The sequence below is a fragment of the Eriocheir sinensis genome, chromosome 29 (assembly GCF_024679095.1).
Source record: "Eriocheir sinensis breed Jianghai 21 chromosome 29, ASM2467909v1, whole genome shotgun sequence".
In the NCBI taxonomy this organism is placed as follows: domain Eukaryota; kingdom Metazoa; phylum Arthropoda; class Malacostraca; order Decapoda; family Varunidae; genus Eriocheir; species Eriocheir sinensis.
The window spans coordinates 2,816,861-2,834,500 of NC_066537.1; the positions used below are offsets into that span (position 1 = coordinate 2,816,861).

The 17,640-nt window shown below is 50.5% G+C and overlaps 1 protein-coding gene across 1 annotated transcript; it reads right to left on the reverse strand.

The window, feature by feature from the left end:
- Positions 1–439: 439 nt before the first annotated feature.
- Positions 440–17,589, reverse strand: LOC127004774 (protein PRRC2C-like; the record flags this gene model as incomplete). The annotated part of the gene is given in 5 exon segments (XM_050872882.1): positions 440–810; positions 2,121–6,627; positions 8,723–8,889; positions 12,598–16,488; positions 16,543–17,589. Coding segments are annotated over 4 exon segments (5,178 nt in total), but the record flags the coding sequence as incomplete, so codon positions are not given.
- Between the last annotated feature and the right edge of the window lie 51 nt (positions 17,590–17,640).

Genomic DNA, 17,640 nt, shown 5'->3' on the forward strand with positions numbered 1-17,640 from the left:
CCACAAAGGAGATTACTCGAGTTCTCATGAGAGTGTTTCTTCACATTCATGGTGCAGAAGCCTTGTCAAATTATCACGAGGGCCATAAAAACTACCCATGGAAGTACCCACAACCTCTACGAAAGCCTTAACCCATCTGCTGCGATTGGCACAGATTTGGCCTTCATTGGTAGCCTGGTAATATATGCTCCCAGGTCTTTCTCTGCCTCTGTGGTGGATAGTGGAGTGTTTCCCATGTGGTATTGGTATGCTGGATATCCCCTCCCAAAGTGCAGGACTTTACATTTTTCCTCAATGAATTATAGCAGCCACTTTTTGTTCCACTCCTGTAGCTTGGTGAGGTCTTCTGGTAGGAAATTCACAGTTAAAGGGTCAACAAATGTGTGTGTGTAAGCCCTAAAATGTTTGTGAACAAGGGCCAAGACAGACACAACCGTGATGACTGTTCGGGTTACAGTTGTATTTGGTTATAAGCGAGTTAAAAACATGACATTAGAACAAATAACAAATAACATTTCCTATCACCATATATTTTTTTATTGATAGAAATGTACAAATATATCTCTGCTATGACTCGAATATACAACATCTGTATAAAAAAATAGATTTGTTTCAAAGTTTTAAAAGATAATAAAGAGATGAACTTGATTTACAGACAAAGGATGAGAACCTTAATAATAAAAAGAACAAATCAGTAACATAAAATAAAATCAATTACAAAAGAAATAAAATTGCTAAAAAAAACTGTCATTGCACTAAAGTTTGAAACTCGTAACAAAATGAAGATAATTCTGTGTGATGACTCCCACCCTCAGAATGACTGCCACCCTTGGAATGACTGCCACCCTTGGAATGACTCCCACCCTTGGAATGAATGCCACCTTTGGAACGACTGCCACCCTTGGAATGACTCACCCTTGGAATGACTCTCACCCTTGGAATGACTCCCACCCTTGGAATGACTCCCACCCTTGGAATGACTTCCACCCTTGGAATGACTGCCACCCTTGGAATGACTGCCACCCTTGGAATGACTGCCACCCTTGGAATGACTCCCACCCTTGGAATGACTGCCACCCTTGGAATGACTGCCACTCTTGGAATGACTCCCACCCTTGGAATGACTGCCACCCTTGGAATGACTGCCACCCTTGGAATGACTTCCACCCTTGGAATGACTCCCACCCTCGGAATGACTGCCACCCTTGGAATGACTGCCACCCTTGGAATGACTGCCACCCTTGGAATGACTGCCACCCTTGGAATGACTCCCACCCTCAGAATGACTGCCACCCTTGGAATGACTGCCACCCTTGGAATGACTGCCACCCTTGGAATGACTCCCACCCTTGGAATGAATGCCACCTTTGGAACGACTGCCACCCTTGGAATGACTCACCCTTGGAATGACTCTCACCCTTGGAATGACTCCCACCCTTGGAATGACTCCCACCCTTGGAATGACTGCCACCCTTGGAATGACTGCCACCCTTGGAATGACTGCCACCCTTGGAATGACTCCCACCCTTGGAATGACTGCCACCCTTGGAATGACTGCCACTCTTGGAATGACTCCCACCCTTGGAATGACTGCCACCCTTGGAATGACTGCCACCCTTGGAATGACTGCCACCCTTGGAATGACTCCCACCCTCGGAATGACTGCCACCCTTGGAATGACTGCCACCCTTGGAATGACTGCCACCCTTGGAATGACTGCCACCCTTGGAATGACTCCCACCCTCGGAATGACTGCCACCCTTGGAATGACTGCCACCCTTGGAATGACTCCCACCCTTGTAATGACTGCCACCCTTGGAATGACTCCCACCCTTGGAATGACTCCCACCCTCAGAATGACTGCCACCCTTGGAATGACTCCCACCCTTGGAATGACTGCCACCCTTGGAAAGACTCCCACCCTTGGAATGACTGCCACCCTTGGAATGACTGCCACCCTTGGAATGACAGCCACCCTTGGAAAGACTCCCACCCTTGGAATGACTGCCACCCTTGGAATGACAGCCACCCTTGGAATGACAGCCACCCTTGGAATGACTGCCACCCTTGGAATGACTCCCACCCTTGGAATGACTGCCACCCTTGGAATGACTCCCAACCTTGGAATGACTGCCACCCTTGGAATGACTGCCACCCTTAGAATGACTCCCAACCTTGGAATGACTCCCACCCTTGGAATGACTACCACCCTTGGAATGACTTCCACCCTTGGAATGACTGCCACCCTTGGAATGACTGCCACCCTTGGAATGACTCCCACCCTTGGAATGACTGTCACCCTTAGAATGACTGCCAGCCTTGGAATGACTCCCACCCTTGGAATGACTGCCACCCTTAGAATGACTGCCACCCTTGAAATGACTCCCACCCTTGGAATGACTGCCACCCTTCGAATGACTGCCACCCTTGGAATGACTGCCACCCTTGGAATGACTCCCATCCTTGGAATGACTGCCACCTTTGGAATGACTGCCACCCTTGGAATGACTGCCACCCTAGGAATGACTGCCACCCTAGGAATGACTCCCACCCTTGGAATGACTGCCACCCTTGGAATGACTGCCACCCTAGGAATGGCTGCCACCCTTGGAATGGCTGCCACCCTTGGAATGACTCCCATCCTTGGAATGAATGCCACCCTTGGAATGACTGCTGCCCTTGGAATGACTGCCACCCTTGGAATGACTCCCACCCTGGGAATGACTGCCATCCTTGGAATGACTCCCACTCTTGGAATGACTGCCACCCTTGGAATGACTATCACCCTTGGAATGACTGGCACCCTTGGAATGACTCCCACCCTTGGAATGACTGTCAACCTTGGAATGACTGCCACCCTTGAAATGACTGCCACCCTTGGAATGACTCCCACCCTTGGAATGACTGCCACCCTTGGAATGACTTCCACCCTTGGAATGACTGCCACCCTTGGAATGACTGCCACCCTCAGAATGGCTCCCACCCTTGGAATGACTGCCACCCTTGGAATGACTGCCACCCTTGGAATGACTCCCACCCTTGGAATGACTGCCACCCTTGGAATGACTGCCACCCTTGGAATGACTCCCACCCTTGGAATGACTGCCACCCTTGGAATGACTCCCACCCTTGGAATGACTGCCACCCTTGGAATGACTGCCACCCTTGGAATGACTCCCACCCTTGGAATGACTCCCACCCTTGGAATGACTGCCACCCTAGGAATGACTCCCACCCTTGGAATGACTGCCACCCTTGGAATGACTCCCACCCTTGGAATGACTGCCACCCTAGGAATGACTGCCCCCCTTGGAATGACTGCCACCCTTGGAATGACTGCCACCCCTGGAATAACTCCCACCCATGAAATGACTCCCACCCTTGGAATGACTCCCACCCTTGGAATGACTCCCACCCTTGATATGACTCCTACCCTTGGAATGACTCCCAGCCTTGAAATGACTGCCACCCTTGGAATGACTCCCACCCTCAGAATGACTGCCACCCTCGGAATGACTGCCACCCTTGGAATGACTGCCCCCCTTGAAATGACTGCCCCCCTTGGAATGACTGCCACCCTTGGAATGACTCACACCCTTGGAATGACTCACACCCTTGGAATTACTGCCACCCTTGGAATGACTTCCACCCATGGAATGACTCCCATCCTTGGAATGACTCCCACCCTTGGAATGACTCCCACCCTTGGAATGACTCCCACCCTTGGAATGACTGCCACCCTTGGAATGACTCCCATCCTTGGAATGACTCCCACCCTTGGAATGACTGCCACCCTTGGAATGACTGCCACCCTTGGAATGACTCCCACCCTTGGAATGACTCCCACCCTTGGAATGACTGCCACCCTTGGAATGACTCCCATCCTTGGAATGACTCCCACCCTTGGACTAACTGCCACCCTTGGAATGACTCCCACCCTTGGAATGACTGCCACCCTTGGAATGACTGCCACCCTTGGAATGACTCCCATCCTTGGAATGACTGCCACCCTTGGAATGACTCCCACCCTTGAAATGACTGCCACCCTTGGAATGACTCCCATCCTTGGAATGACTCCCACCCTTGGACTAACTGCCACCCTTGGAATGACTCCCACCCTTGGAATGACTGCCACCCTTGGAATGACTCCCACCCTTGGAATGACTGCCACCCTTGGAATGACTGCCACCCTTGGAATGACTGCCACCCTTGGAATGACTGCCACCCTTGGAATGACTGCCACCCTTGGAATGACTGCCACCCTTGGAATGACTCCCACCCATGGAATGATTGCCACCCTTGGAATGACTCCCACCCTTGGAATGACTCCCATCCTTGGAATGACTCCCACCCTTGGAATGACTGCCACCCTAGGAATGACTGCCACTCTAGGAATGACTCCCACCCTTGGAATGACTGCCACCCTATAGGAAAACTGCCACCCTTGAAATGACTCCCACCCTTGGAATGACTGCCACCCTTGGAATGACTGCCACTCTTGAAATGACTTACTCCACCCTTGAAATGACTCCCACCCTTGGAATGACTCCCACCCTTGGAATGACTGCCCCCCTTGAAATGACTGCCCCCCTTGGAATGACTGCCACCCTTGGAATGACTGCCACCCTTGGAATGACTCCCACCCTTGGAATTACTGCCACCCTTGGAATGACTCCCAGCCATGGAATGACTCCCATCCTTGGAATGACTGCCACCCTTGGAATGACTCCCGCCCTTGGAATGACTCCCACCCTTGGAATGACTCCCACCCTTGGAATGACTCCCACCCTTGGAATGACTGCCACCCTTGGAATGACTGCCACCCTTGGAATGACTCCCACCCTTGGAATGACTCCCACCCTTGGAATGACTGCCACCCTTGGAATGACTCCCACCCTTGGAATGACTGCCACCCTTGGAATGACTGCCACCCTTGGAATGACTCCCATTCTTGGAATGACTCCCATCCTTGGAATGACTCCCACCCTTGGACTAACTGCCACCCTTGGAATGACTGCCACCCTTGGAATGACTCCCATCCTTGGAATGACTCCCACCCTTGGACTAACTGCCACCCTTGGAATGACTCCCACCCTTGGAATGACTGCCACCCTTGGAATGACTGCCACCCTTGGAATGGCTCCCATCCTTGGAATGACTGCCACCCTTGGAATGACTGCCACCCTTGGAATGACTCCCACCCTTGGAATGACTGCCACCCTTGGAATGACTCCCACCCTTGGAATGACTGCCACCCTTGGAATGACTCCCACCCTTGGAATGACTCCCATCCTTGGAATGACTCCCACCCTTTGAATGACTGCCACCCTAGGAATGACTGCCAATCTAGGAATGACTCCCACCCTTGGAATGACTGCCACCCTATAGGAAAACTGCCACCCTTGAAATGACTCCCACCCTTGGAATGACTGCCACCCTTGGAATGACTGCCACTCTTGAAATGACTTCCTCCACCCTTGAAATGACTCCCACCCTTGGAATGACTCCCACCCTTGAAATTATTGCCACCCTAGGAATGACTCCCACCCTTGGAATGACTGCCACCCTTGGAATGACTCCCACCCTTGGAATGACTGCCACCCTAGGAATGACTGCCCCCCTTGGAATGACTGCCACCCTTGGAATAACTCCCACCCTTGAAATGACTCCCACCCTTGGAATGACTCCCACCCTTGGAATGACTCCCACCCTTGAAATGACTCCTACCCTTGGAATGACTCCCACCCTTGAAATGACTGACACCCTTGGAATGACTCCCACCCTTGGAATGACCCCCACCCTTGGAATGACTGCCACCTTTGGAATGACTCCCACCCTTGGAATGACTGCCACCCTTGGAATGACTCCCACCCTTGGAATGACTCCCACCCTTGGAATGATGCCCACCCTTGGAACATCAACCAAAGTCCCTCTGTTACAATGTAGGGCGGGAGAAGATGGGCAAGACAGGCCCCTCAACCAAACTATTCATCAAGAGATTCCTTCACACCACAACGGTCGTCCTCAGTCAAACTTGTCTTCCGTGTGACTAAATTATTTTGTACCTTAAACATTTGTGCTGTCGAACATTGCAATCTTGTCAGGGGCTAAAAAACAGTGTATAAATAAATCAAAATTATTACAATGAATCAATAACAAGAACAAATAACAAAAATAACAAGGCAATAACAATAACAATTCAATACCTCTCAAAAGCTCCGTGAAGAAAACTATAAAAATGTAACTGAGATCTATCTGCCTGCATGCTTGTGTTCCATGGTCAAGGGAAATTAAAATGTATCAAAGAGAAAATAAAACTGTCTGGCTTTCTTCTTCACACTTTTCTCCTCTAAATAATAATAAGTCCTCTCAGTACTCATGTGTCCTGTTCCTCTCTGCTCTCTACTTCAATCTGACTTCCTGGGACACAACAGCAGCCAGAGCAACAACCACCACCCCTGCCCTGGCCTGTCCCTCCAACCTTTGACGCTGGCAGCCTACACTGCCTGCCCTTCCTGCCCTGGCCTGACCCTCAGACCTTTGACGCTGGCAGCCTACACTGCCTGCGCCTCCTCCCCGTGGTGCTCCAGGTACTTGGTCAACAGGGTGCTGATGGAGTGAGACAACCTGCAGGAGGGGTGGTTATATAGATAGATAGACAGATATAGATATGTATAGTAAAAAACTGTGCCTCCGTGCTGTCACCCTGCCTGGTCAAACTCTTTCGCCTCTGCCTGTCAACATCTACCTTTCCTTCCTGCTGGGAGTATGCCTTCATACAGCCTGTGCCTAAGAAGGGTGACCGTTGCAATCCCTCAAACTACCGTCCTATAGCTTTACTTTCTTGTCTATCTAAAGCTTTTGAATCAATCCTTAACCGGAAGATTTAAAAGCACCTTTCCACTTCTGACCTTCTATCTGATCGCCAGTATGGGTTCCACAAGGGGCGTTCTCCTGGTGATCTCCTAGCCTTCTTAACTAACTCTTGGTCATCCTCTCTTAGCCGCTTTGGTGAAACCTTTGCTATTGCGCTGGACATATCAAAAGCTTTTGATAGGGTCTGGCACAAATCTTTGCTTTCCAAACTACCCTCCTATGGTTTCTATCCTTCTCTCTGTACCTTTATCTCCAGTTTCCTTTCTGACCGTTCTATTTCTGCTGTGGTAGACAGTCACTGTTCTTCCCCTAAACCTATTAACAGTGGTGTCCCACAGGGTTCTGTCCTATCTCTCACTCTCCTTCTGTTGTTCATTGATGATCTTTCCAAAACGAACTGTCCTATCCATTCCTACGCCGATGATTCCACTCTGCATTACTCAACTTCCTTTAATAGAAGACCCACCCTACAGGAACTTAACGACTCAAGGCTGGAGGCTGCAGAACGCTTAGCCTCAGACCTTACTATTATTTCCGATTGGGACAAGAGGAACCTGGTGTCCTTCAACGCCTCAAAAACACAGTTTCTCCACCTATCCACTCGACACAATCTTCCAAACAACTATCCCCTATTCTTAGATAACACCCAGCTATCACCTTCCTCAACACTAAACATCCTCGGTCTATCCTTAACTCAAAATCTCAACTGGAAACTTCATATCTCATCTCTTACTAAATCAGCTTCCTCAAGGCTGGGCGTTCTGTACCATCTCTGCCAGTTCTTCTCCCCCGCACAGTTGCTGTCCATTTACAGGGGCCTTGTCCGCCCTTGTATGGAGTATGCATCTCATGTGTGGGCGAGGTCCACTCACACAGCTCTCCTTGACAGAGTGGAATCAAAGGCTCTTCGTCTCATCAGCTCTCCTCCTCATACTGATAGTCTTCTACCTCTCAAATTCCGCCGCCATGTTGCCTCTCTATCTTCTATCGATATTTTCATGCTGACTGCTCTTCTGAACTTGCTAACTGCATGCCTCCCCCCCTCCCGCGGCCCCGCTGCACAAGACTTGCTACTCATGCTCATCCCTATACTGCCCAAACCCCTTATGCAAGAGTTAACCAGCATCTTCACTCTTTCATCCCTCACGCTGGTAAACTCTGGAACAATCTTCCTTCATCTGTATTTCCTCCTGCCTATGACTTGAACTCTTTCAAGAGGAGGGTATCAGGACACCTCTCCTCCTGAAATTGACCTCTGATTTCGAACACTCCTTTAACCTCTGTTCTGGAGCAGTAAGTAGCGGGCTTTTTTTTTTTTTTTTTTTTTTTTAATTATGCCCTTGCAGTCTCCATAGCTGTAAAAAAAAAAAAAAAATAGTAGGGCCCCACAACTTGTGTTTTTCTTACTAGTGATTTCAGGTCTAGCAATAGGATTAAAACAGTCATGAGTCTCATACGAAATGACCAAGGACGTGGAACAAGCAAAAACTTTCCCATTGGGTGTGAGGACTGAGTGGGCAGTCCTTCTGCTGCCTCCAGTGCCTAAATGTCTTGCGTGTATCTTACTGATGGACTTTGTAACCTATGGCAAGGCAGTGTTAGTGTGCTGGGCATTAATTGTGCGTTACAGCTGTTACTGGCTCCTCTATTCACTAGGGAAGGACATCCTGCACTTGTCTACTTTCATCAGGCAAGCAGCTGCCCTTTTGGACTAGTGGCTTGTGTGGAATCCTAGACTGGCTACACAAGATATGGTGACTGATCATGAAGACAATGACACCAATGACTATGATGACTTATTCTCCCAAAGGCATCAAAACAACAAGTCCACCAGCATCACCCTTACCTGTGGTGATCCGTAGACAGGCGCTGCAGGTCCGAGATGATGGCCATGATGGCGGTGAACACCTCCACGTGCAGGCTGCTGAAGTGGCCGCGCCGGGCATGGGACTCTCTCTCCCGCCGCGCCGCCTCAAACAGGTCCCGGGCTTGTGGCCGGACGGGCGACCCTTCCTGTCAGGTTTGGGAGAAATGTGTGCACAGACTTGAGGGCAAGGCATCATAATTACTTTATTACAGGAGTCTTCAAGGCAGGGGTCATGCCAGTGCTAGGTCACACAATGCTCACTGGGTCAGCACTTCCACAGATATGTAACCAAACACCAGACACCAGGAGCCACACACTCCACTCAGTACTGTCAGGAGGCTACCCATAGACTTGTGGGAGAAGCACTGGATCAGTACACTACGCAGGCAAACCTCACTTTGTTATGTTCCTCAGAAAGAGTTCACTATGCAAAATTTTGTTGTGTGAATCTCTTATAACAATGGCTGACTGAGTTTAGTTCAAGGATCCTGAATTTTACCCAAGCCACTCATATCAACCTTTTATGGTCCAATCAATGATTATGCCTTTCATGACTCCCTGAACCTTAACCTACAACTACATCTACAGTTCAATACTAAGGCAATACACTTCCAAGCTTTCACTCCCTCTCCCACACTGCCTCTTGCCTTCAGTGATCATAGGTAAGTAGTATAGGTGAAAACAGTTATTAACCCTTTGATTACATACTTCTTTGGCAAGCTAATCAAAGCATACTGATGGGTTGAGGCTGCTTACAGAGTGGCAGTCAAGGGATGGGGTTCATATCTTGTGGTCAGTTGCTATGCAGCCTAAAAGCACGTCAATGTCTAGTTCAGCAAGGTTGACAAAAATATTAACCCATCACCACTTCATTACATGCCTCTGCAGTGCTGTGCTTGGTGTCCCTGACTATGAATCTGCAGGCCTGGGTTCGAATCCCTGCCTGGGTAGTCAGAGTGCAGCACAGCCAGCTGTTCATCCTTCCTTTCAGGCTGGTTGATAAATGGGTACCTGGGGTCACCTGGGGAAGGTAATGTGGATATCACACTGGCCCTGTGTCTGGTTAACTCGTCCGCTGCGATTGTTACGGATTTTGCTTTCACTGGTAGCCTGGTAACATATAGTCCCCGGTCTTTCTCTGCCTCTGTGGTGGATAGTGGAGTGTTTTCCAAGTAGTATTGATATGTTGGATATCTCCTCCCAAGGTGCATGACTTTATATTTTTCTTCATTGAATTATAGCGGCCACTTTCTGTTCCATTCCTGTAGCTTGTTGCGGTCTTCTGGTAGGGAGTCCACAGCCAAGGGGTTTAGGGTTCTCTCCCACCACAGGCTCAATGGACCAACAGGATGGAGATGAGCACTGCCACCACACACAGCTGTAGTGTATGCTGCCAACATTACCTTACCTTTCACCACTTCATTAGTTGGGAACTTACTGTGAGGTCAACGAACCCTGCCTTAACCGACCTTAATCTGGTGGACAGCAACATGTCATCATGGGATAGTAACGACAAGATCAAGACCAGGAACACGCACTGCTCGGTAAAAAGCCACTCAGTTAACCCTTAGAAGGCGGCTATATATGAAGAGTAGCTCCCTCCAAAATGAATCGCCTATTTATAGTCACTGCCGACCTCAGGACCATAGCATAAATATAGTTACGCTGCATAATAGATGTTTTAACTATCGTCTATAAACAGATTCTACCTCAATCTGGAAGTGTTGTTATATTTCTGCCATACAAAACTGACTGAGTTTTGGACCGTCTATATGGAGTTCCAATGCCGTCTAAGGGTTAACATTGTGAGTTCACCTTCAATGATTGTGTGACTAGGGACTGATTCATGCATACTCAACACTGACACTGAGTGAGGCACAGGTTGTTAGGTTCTGGTCAATGTATTTATGCTTTGTACAGGTGAGGACATGACAGCTGATCACGAGAGAATGTTTGGCTTTCTTAACTTGACACTCTCCTGCCAATGCCAAGCACTTTTAGCAGTATCAAAACTCACCAGTGCCTCTGTCACTTGTTTTGGAGATTAAACCTAGGGAAGCATAGGGCCATATTCTTAAGCATTTCAGTGCCCAAGTACACATATTTGACAAGATTTTCATAGGAGTTATGGGCATTTCCAGGGGTGGTTTTGTGACCCTGGTGATAGTCTGACTCTTCCTTTTGTACCGTCAGCCTAAAACACACTCCTGAGGACCCGACTGATCTCTTTTTTTGGCCTCTGTATATAGTTGATGTGAGAGCCTGAAGCATCTGAGAACACCAACCACAATGTGAACAATAAATGTCAACTCCTAAAAACATGAGTATGAGATTTTCTTCCTGAGATATATGCCTACACACGAGTGATTGTGCAGGACAGCAGGTAAGAGGTGAAGCTGGGGCCATATGCTACAGCTGCACAGGCATAAGCAATAGATGGGTGCCTTTTAAATGACGTGTGTGTGTGTGTGTGTGTGTGTGTGTGTGTGTGTGTGTGTGTGTGTGTGTGTGTGTATTTTACCTAGTTGTATTTACCTAGTTGTAACATACGGGAAAAGAGCTACGCTCACGCTGTCCCGTCTCCATATCCTCTCTTATCCAACTTTTCCCTAAAATCATGAATGTTTCTTCCATAAACCACCTCCTCCTCCAGTCCATTCCATAGCTCAATGCTTCCGTTTGGAAAGCTAAACTTTTTCACATCTCGCCTACACGTGGTCGCCCTCAACTTTTTTCCATGTCCTCTCGTTTCTCTCTCGCTCCACACACACACAGGTCCTCTCTGTCCAGATTCTCCACCCCGCTCGCCACCCTGTACACCAATATCAGGTCTCCTCTTTTTCTTCTTCTCTCCAGGGCTGTGAGCCCCATGCTATTGAGTCTCCCCTCGTAAGTCCGATCCCTAAGTTCCGGTACCGTCTTAGTTGCCGCTCTCTTCTTTTCGTGAGGAGATCAGACCACTGCTGCATACTCCAACCTTGGCGTGTGTGTGTGTGTGTGTGTGTGTGTGTGTGTGTGTGTGTGTTTACCTAGTTGTATTTACCTAGCTGTAGTTTTACAGGGCCTGGGCTTTACGCTCACGTGGTCCCATCTCCATATCTGCACATATCCAACTTTTCCTTAAAGCTTTGCACACTCCTCGCCAATACTACATCCTCACTTAGTCTGTTCCAAACCTCTATATTTCTTTGCAGGAAGCTATATTTCTTTATGTTTCTCAAGCATCTTCCCTTCCTCAATTTTTTACTGTGTCCCCTTGTGTTCCTGGTGGTAATTCATTGTTAGTAGTAACTCCTCATTGTCTACTTCATCTATTTTGTTCAATAATTTATAGATTTGTATTAGGTCTCCCCTTTCTCTTCTTTGTTCTAGTGTTGGTAAGTCCATTTCCTTAAGTCTTTCCTTGTATGTTAATCCCTCCAGCTCTGGAACCATTTTTGTTGCCATCCTTTGTATTCTTTCTAGTTTCTTTATGTGTTTCTTCTTATGGGGAGACCACACTGCCTCCGCATATTCCAACTTTGGTCTGATCATAATGGTAATTAGGGCACTCCACTTTCCACCGTTCTCCATTCCGATCTAATGTCCTTAATCACTGTTCTCATCTCTCTTCCTCTTAAGTAGCTTTCCATCCAGCAGTGTGTGTGTGTGTGTGTGTGTGTGTGTGTGTGTGTGTGTGTGTGTGTGTGTGTATGGTGTGTGTGGTGTGTGTGTGTGTGTGGTGTGTGTGTGTGTGCATAGGTGTGGGTGTGTACTCACTTGCCTCCTGCATCATAAGGAACAAGCAAGACATGAATCACCTAACCTAAAACAACAACAACAGTGGAATAAAAACAGCACAAAGCAACACTCACCATTCTGGATGACGGGGGAGTCTGCTGCAAGTCTGCCATGAACTGTCTGTACATTCTGCCCATGAAGGTTGTGTTACCACCACCGCCACTGGTGCTGCCCCCTCTGCTGGGAGCTCCTGCAACAGCCTGGGGGGGGACCATGGCTGTGGGGGCCACCGGCTGAACCAGGGATGAGGGAGGCGAGGAAAGCATGGGGGTGCTGGTGGTGGTGGTGGTGGAGGCCATGGTGGTGCAACATCTCTCTCTCCCCCTAGCCTCACCCTCGCTAACTCTGGTGTTTGGTTGATGTGGTTGCTTCACATTCCTCAGGGTCTTGTGGGATGTGGGAACTGGTGTGGAGGACCCTAGGGCTGCTGGCTGGTCTGAGTCATCGCCGTCTGTGCCGCGCGGTGCGTCCGAGATGTGATGAACTTCCACTGTGGTGCTGGAGGTGGTGAGGGAGCCCGCCTGGTCCCTGCCATACCTCAGCACTGTGGTGACGGGATCCACAGCGGAGGGGGACTCACACCGCACAGCCATGCCCTCATCCCTCAAGACGGTCAGCTCGGTCTTCTCCTCCTGGTTGTTGATGAAGGATGACTCGGCCTCTGAAACGTAGCTGAACCTCGGCCCGGCACTCGTGCCCTTGCCCCTCCCCGGGTGGCTGTCCAGTAGGGTGCTCTGGAAGGGGCCGGAGAGAGGGTCGCATGTGTCTGCCTCAGGGTTCAGGATGGAGCTGATGTCCGCTGTCTTCAGGGTTTGTTGTGCTGGGCGGGGCGTCTCAAACGACTGTGTCAGGACCGGCGATGGTATGTTTGGTGAGGACACAGGACTTGTGTGTCTGGGCGTGCTGTGTCCCTGGGGCTGCCTGGAGCTGGCACAAGGCTTCTCCCTCACAGGCTGGTCAGAAAGGTCTTCCAGGGCCGGCATCTGAGGCCTTGGTGAGGGCGCACTGAGAGGGGGCAAGGATGGCTCAGGCTCTCTGGACATTACCAGGAGTGGTGGAGGTGATTTCTGAAGGTCTGGGGAGGAGACAAGGGACTTCGATGTCTGAGGCACGGGTGATGGTGTCTGAGGCTCCACAGGTGAGGTCTGGAGCTCCATCGCTGACCTCTGAGGCTCTGCCGCTGGTGGCTGCAGACGTGGTGAGGCCCCCTCGGTGGTACCCGTCCTGGCCCTTGAGGCAGTGAGCTTGAAGTTGATGAATTCAGACGTGCATGAGTCAATGGAACTCCTGCTGGTGTGTCGCAGGGTGTCCGTGGTGGGTGTGTGAAGCTCAAGGCTGTCTGCCACTCTGCCAGACTCCACCAAGGAGGATGAGTTAGCCCCACAGAGCTCAGAGGAGTCTTGGAAGCTCTTAGCTTTGAACCACCTGCCACCCTGCCTCCTTGCATTGCTCTCGTTCCTCTTGCTTACTGTCAGGTCTTCCTTTTCTTTCCTCCATTGCTTCTTGCCTGAGGATGGCGGCAGCCACTCGTCATGGCTGCTGAACTGGCTCATTTCTGAGGAGGAGGTGCCCCTGGCCAGCAGGGTGTGGAAGGAAGGTCTCTCCCCACGGCTGGACTTCCTCTTGGGACTTGCCTTTACTGTCTTGTCTGTGCACTCCATGGCACACTCACTGGTGTCCTCAAACCTTGTCCCAGCTTCCAGTGCCTTCTTCTTGGTGGGCTTCAGAGCTGCCTCAGCCTTGGCAGGCCTGTCAGTGCCTGCTGACACTGACAGGTAACTCCTGCCTGACGTATCACTGTCACTGTCCAGGCCACGCTTTCTCTTCCTCTCCTGTGCCACGCTCTTCCTGGTGGAGGTGTTGCAGTAGGGAAGGCCGCTGTACTTGGCCCTCTCTATCCTCTCTGTGAACCAGCTGTCCACCACCATGGGTGGACTACACTCAAGGTCAGAATACACTGTGTGCCCCTCGCCATTCAAGAAGGAGTCCTCCAGGAAGCCGCTGGCTCGCCTGGGGGGGGACTTACACTTACTCCTTTTCTTACCCTTGCTGGACCTGTAAGCCTTAAGGGACCTCTCCCTATTGGAGGCAGCCCGTTGCCTGCCAGCCCTCTGGTTGTCCCTGCCAGCAGTGGCCTCGTCCTCCTGGCCGGCGGGTGAGTCTCCCTGGGCAGCGCTGCGTCCCAGCCTCCTGATCTTCTTGCCTGCTGCCACTCCCTCACTCTGCTTGTCCTGGCTGGATTGGGAACTCGTTTTCTCTTCTGTGGGCGGAGACACCTTCACGTGCTCCTGGGTTGTGGGGTCAAAGAGCTTACGTTTGTTCCTTATTCTCCCGCCACTCTGCCTTGTGGCCAGCGGCGTGACTTCCTTTGGCTTGGGCAGCAGCGGGTAGCTTGTAGGGTTGTGGACCGCCTCCCCTGGGTCTGGCGTGAAACCTTGCTGCCGGCGGCCCCTCCTCCATGGCCTGTCTCGGGCAGGGGCTCCTTGGCCTGGACTTGGTGGAGGCTGTTCTTGGAAAGGCTGACAAACGTCTGATTTGCCCTTGAGCTGATTTGTGTCGCCCTTTCCTTGGTCTGGGTGAAGTTGCCCAGACTGTTCTGTGGGCGCCGTCAAGGCTGTCTTCAGCTTCACAACCTCTTCATTACTGCTGCTCAGAACAAACAACTTCTCTACCTGTATAACCCTAGTGCTGCCCAGTCCTGGGGAGTCACTGGTCCTGTTAGTGAGGCTCTGTGTAGCAGCATTGTCACTTGCTTTGGTAGTGTTTCCATCCTGGTTATGAGGCTCCAAGGCAGACTCTTCCTCTTGAGGCTCAGAAACTTTCGCTTTGCATGTTAAAACTTCTCCTTCTTCTAACTCTTCCTCCTGTAGTGCTGTTCCTTCTGTCTGTGATCCCAAAATCTCCAGTGGGCTAGATACTCTTCCCTGAGGTCCTGAGATAGCTTCCTGTAGGCTTAACATTTCCTCCAGTGGGGTTGACTCATTTACTTGTGGTTCTAATGCTTCTTTCTGTGAGTCTAATGCTTCTTGTGGGTCTGATGCTTTTTCCTGTGGGCCCAATACTTCTTTCTGTGAGCCCAATGCATCCTTTTGTGGGTCTAATGCTTCCATCTGTGAGCTCAACTCTTCTTCTTGTGGGTTTAATGCTTCCTGTGGGTCTAAGGTCTCTTTTTGTGAATCTAATCCTTCCTCCTGTGGGTTCAGTACTCCTTCCTGTGGTGGAGTGTGTTTGGCCTTACCCTCAATGCCCTGGTCACGACTCACTGAGGCTTCTGGTGGGTCTCTGCGAGGTGGGCTGAAATGAGAAGATCTGGCTTCAAAGGGCTGTGTGGTCTCACTCTTGTGCAGGGGGCTGGAGTCAGGGCTAAAGAGCTCCTCATCATGGGCTTGTTGTAGAGCTAACTTGGGTTCTTCTGGTGGTGGTGGTGGTGGTGGTGTTGTGGAGGGTGTAGGATGTGTCTCAGGTGTTGCGATGCTGTTTGACTTCTTCCGTGTGTGTTTTGCTGCTGCCGGCTTTGTGGTGTTGGATTCGTGCCCTGTGGAGTTTGTTTCAGCTGATGGTGGACTGCCTGGTTTGTGCTGTGTAAGGGCGGTGTCACGTTCCTGGTCCCTAGTTCTCTTCAAGTCCTCCTGAGAACCCACCTTGCTCTGATGTTCCTGGTCAGTGGTTCTCTTCAAGTCCTCCTGAGAACCCACCTTGCTCTCATGTTCCTGGTCAGTGGTTCTCTTCAAGTCCTCCTGAGAACCCACCTTGCTCTGATGTTCCTGGTCAGTGGTTCTCTTCAAGTCCTCCTGAGAACCCACCTTGCTCTCATGTTCCTGGTCAGTGGTTCTCTTCAAGTCCTCCTGAGAACCCACCTTGCTTTCATGTTCCTGGTCAGTGGTTCTCTTCAAGTCCTCCTGAGAACCCACCTTGCTCTCATGTTCCTGGTCAGTGGTTCTCTTCAAGTCCTCCTGAGAACCCACCTTGCTCTCATGTTCCTGGTCAGTGGTTCTCTTCAAGTCATCCTGAGAACCCACCTTGCTCTCATGTTCCTGGTCAGTGGTTCTCTTCAAGTCATCCTGAGAACCCACCTTTCTCTGATGTTTAAGGGCTATGTCATGTTCCTGTTCCCTGGTTCTCTTCAAGTCCTTGCTCTTCCTCTGCTTGGGTTTTCTTTTCCCTGCTGCCTTGGCCTTTGTATTAGATTTTAGCCGTGAAGTGTCAACGTGAAGAGGACTTTCTGAGGCTGGCTGGGGTGAGGGTGGTCTGTGCTCCTTTGTGGCAGCAGCTGTTTTACCACGCTGAGACTGAGGCTGCATTCTAGTACTCACATGGTTGATATCACTGCTGGCACTGTTCTTGGTTATTTGAGTGTCCTGGTCCACTTTACATGACTCCTCAGAGCTGGGGAATATCACGTTAACTTCAGTGGCGGCATCCTTTTGCTCCTCACTGTCTTGGGATGCAGAACAGACAGACGAGCTCTTCCTCCTCCCTGCATTTGATTTCTCTTTACGCTGAACTTCACCCTCTTTAGGATCAGCTGCAGATGCCTCTGTCTCCATAACAACCCCAATGGTGCCCAACGACTGACCTTCCTGAGTGGGGGAGTTTATTTCGCCTGATGGTACTGCCTTGTGAGTGACTGGAGCCTTGGGAACATCTGCTTGCTGGTCCATGTGTTTGCTGCCCAGTGAGGTCATCCTGGTGGGTGCTGGTGACTGGCTGACCACTCTGGTTTTGGGGACAGCTGCGCCAGGCTTGGGCGAGGTGAAGCTCAGTGGCAGGTAACACCCTAAGGAGCTCTGGAGTGGCCGAGGCGACGGTACGGCCATGCCTTTGGTGGTGCTACTTCTGACCCCTTTCCCTCTGTGGACTCGGCTGCTCCTGGGCCTCCGCGTGCTCCTGGTCTTGATTGTGAAGGAGGTGTCATGTTTCCCTGAGGCCCCTCCCCCGCTGGTCTCCCTCTCCATGCCCTCGGTCAGGTCGCTGGCGAGGAGCTCCATGAACACGCTGGACGACTTCTTGGATCTCTTACTGGACACTGACGGTTTCTTGGACACGCTGGACTTGCCGCCACCTTGGAGGAAACAATGCAGTCATCTTAAGTGGAGGTTTGAGGCTACAATCAGATC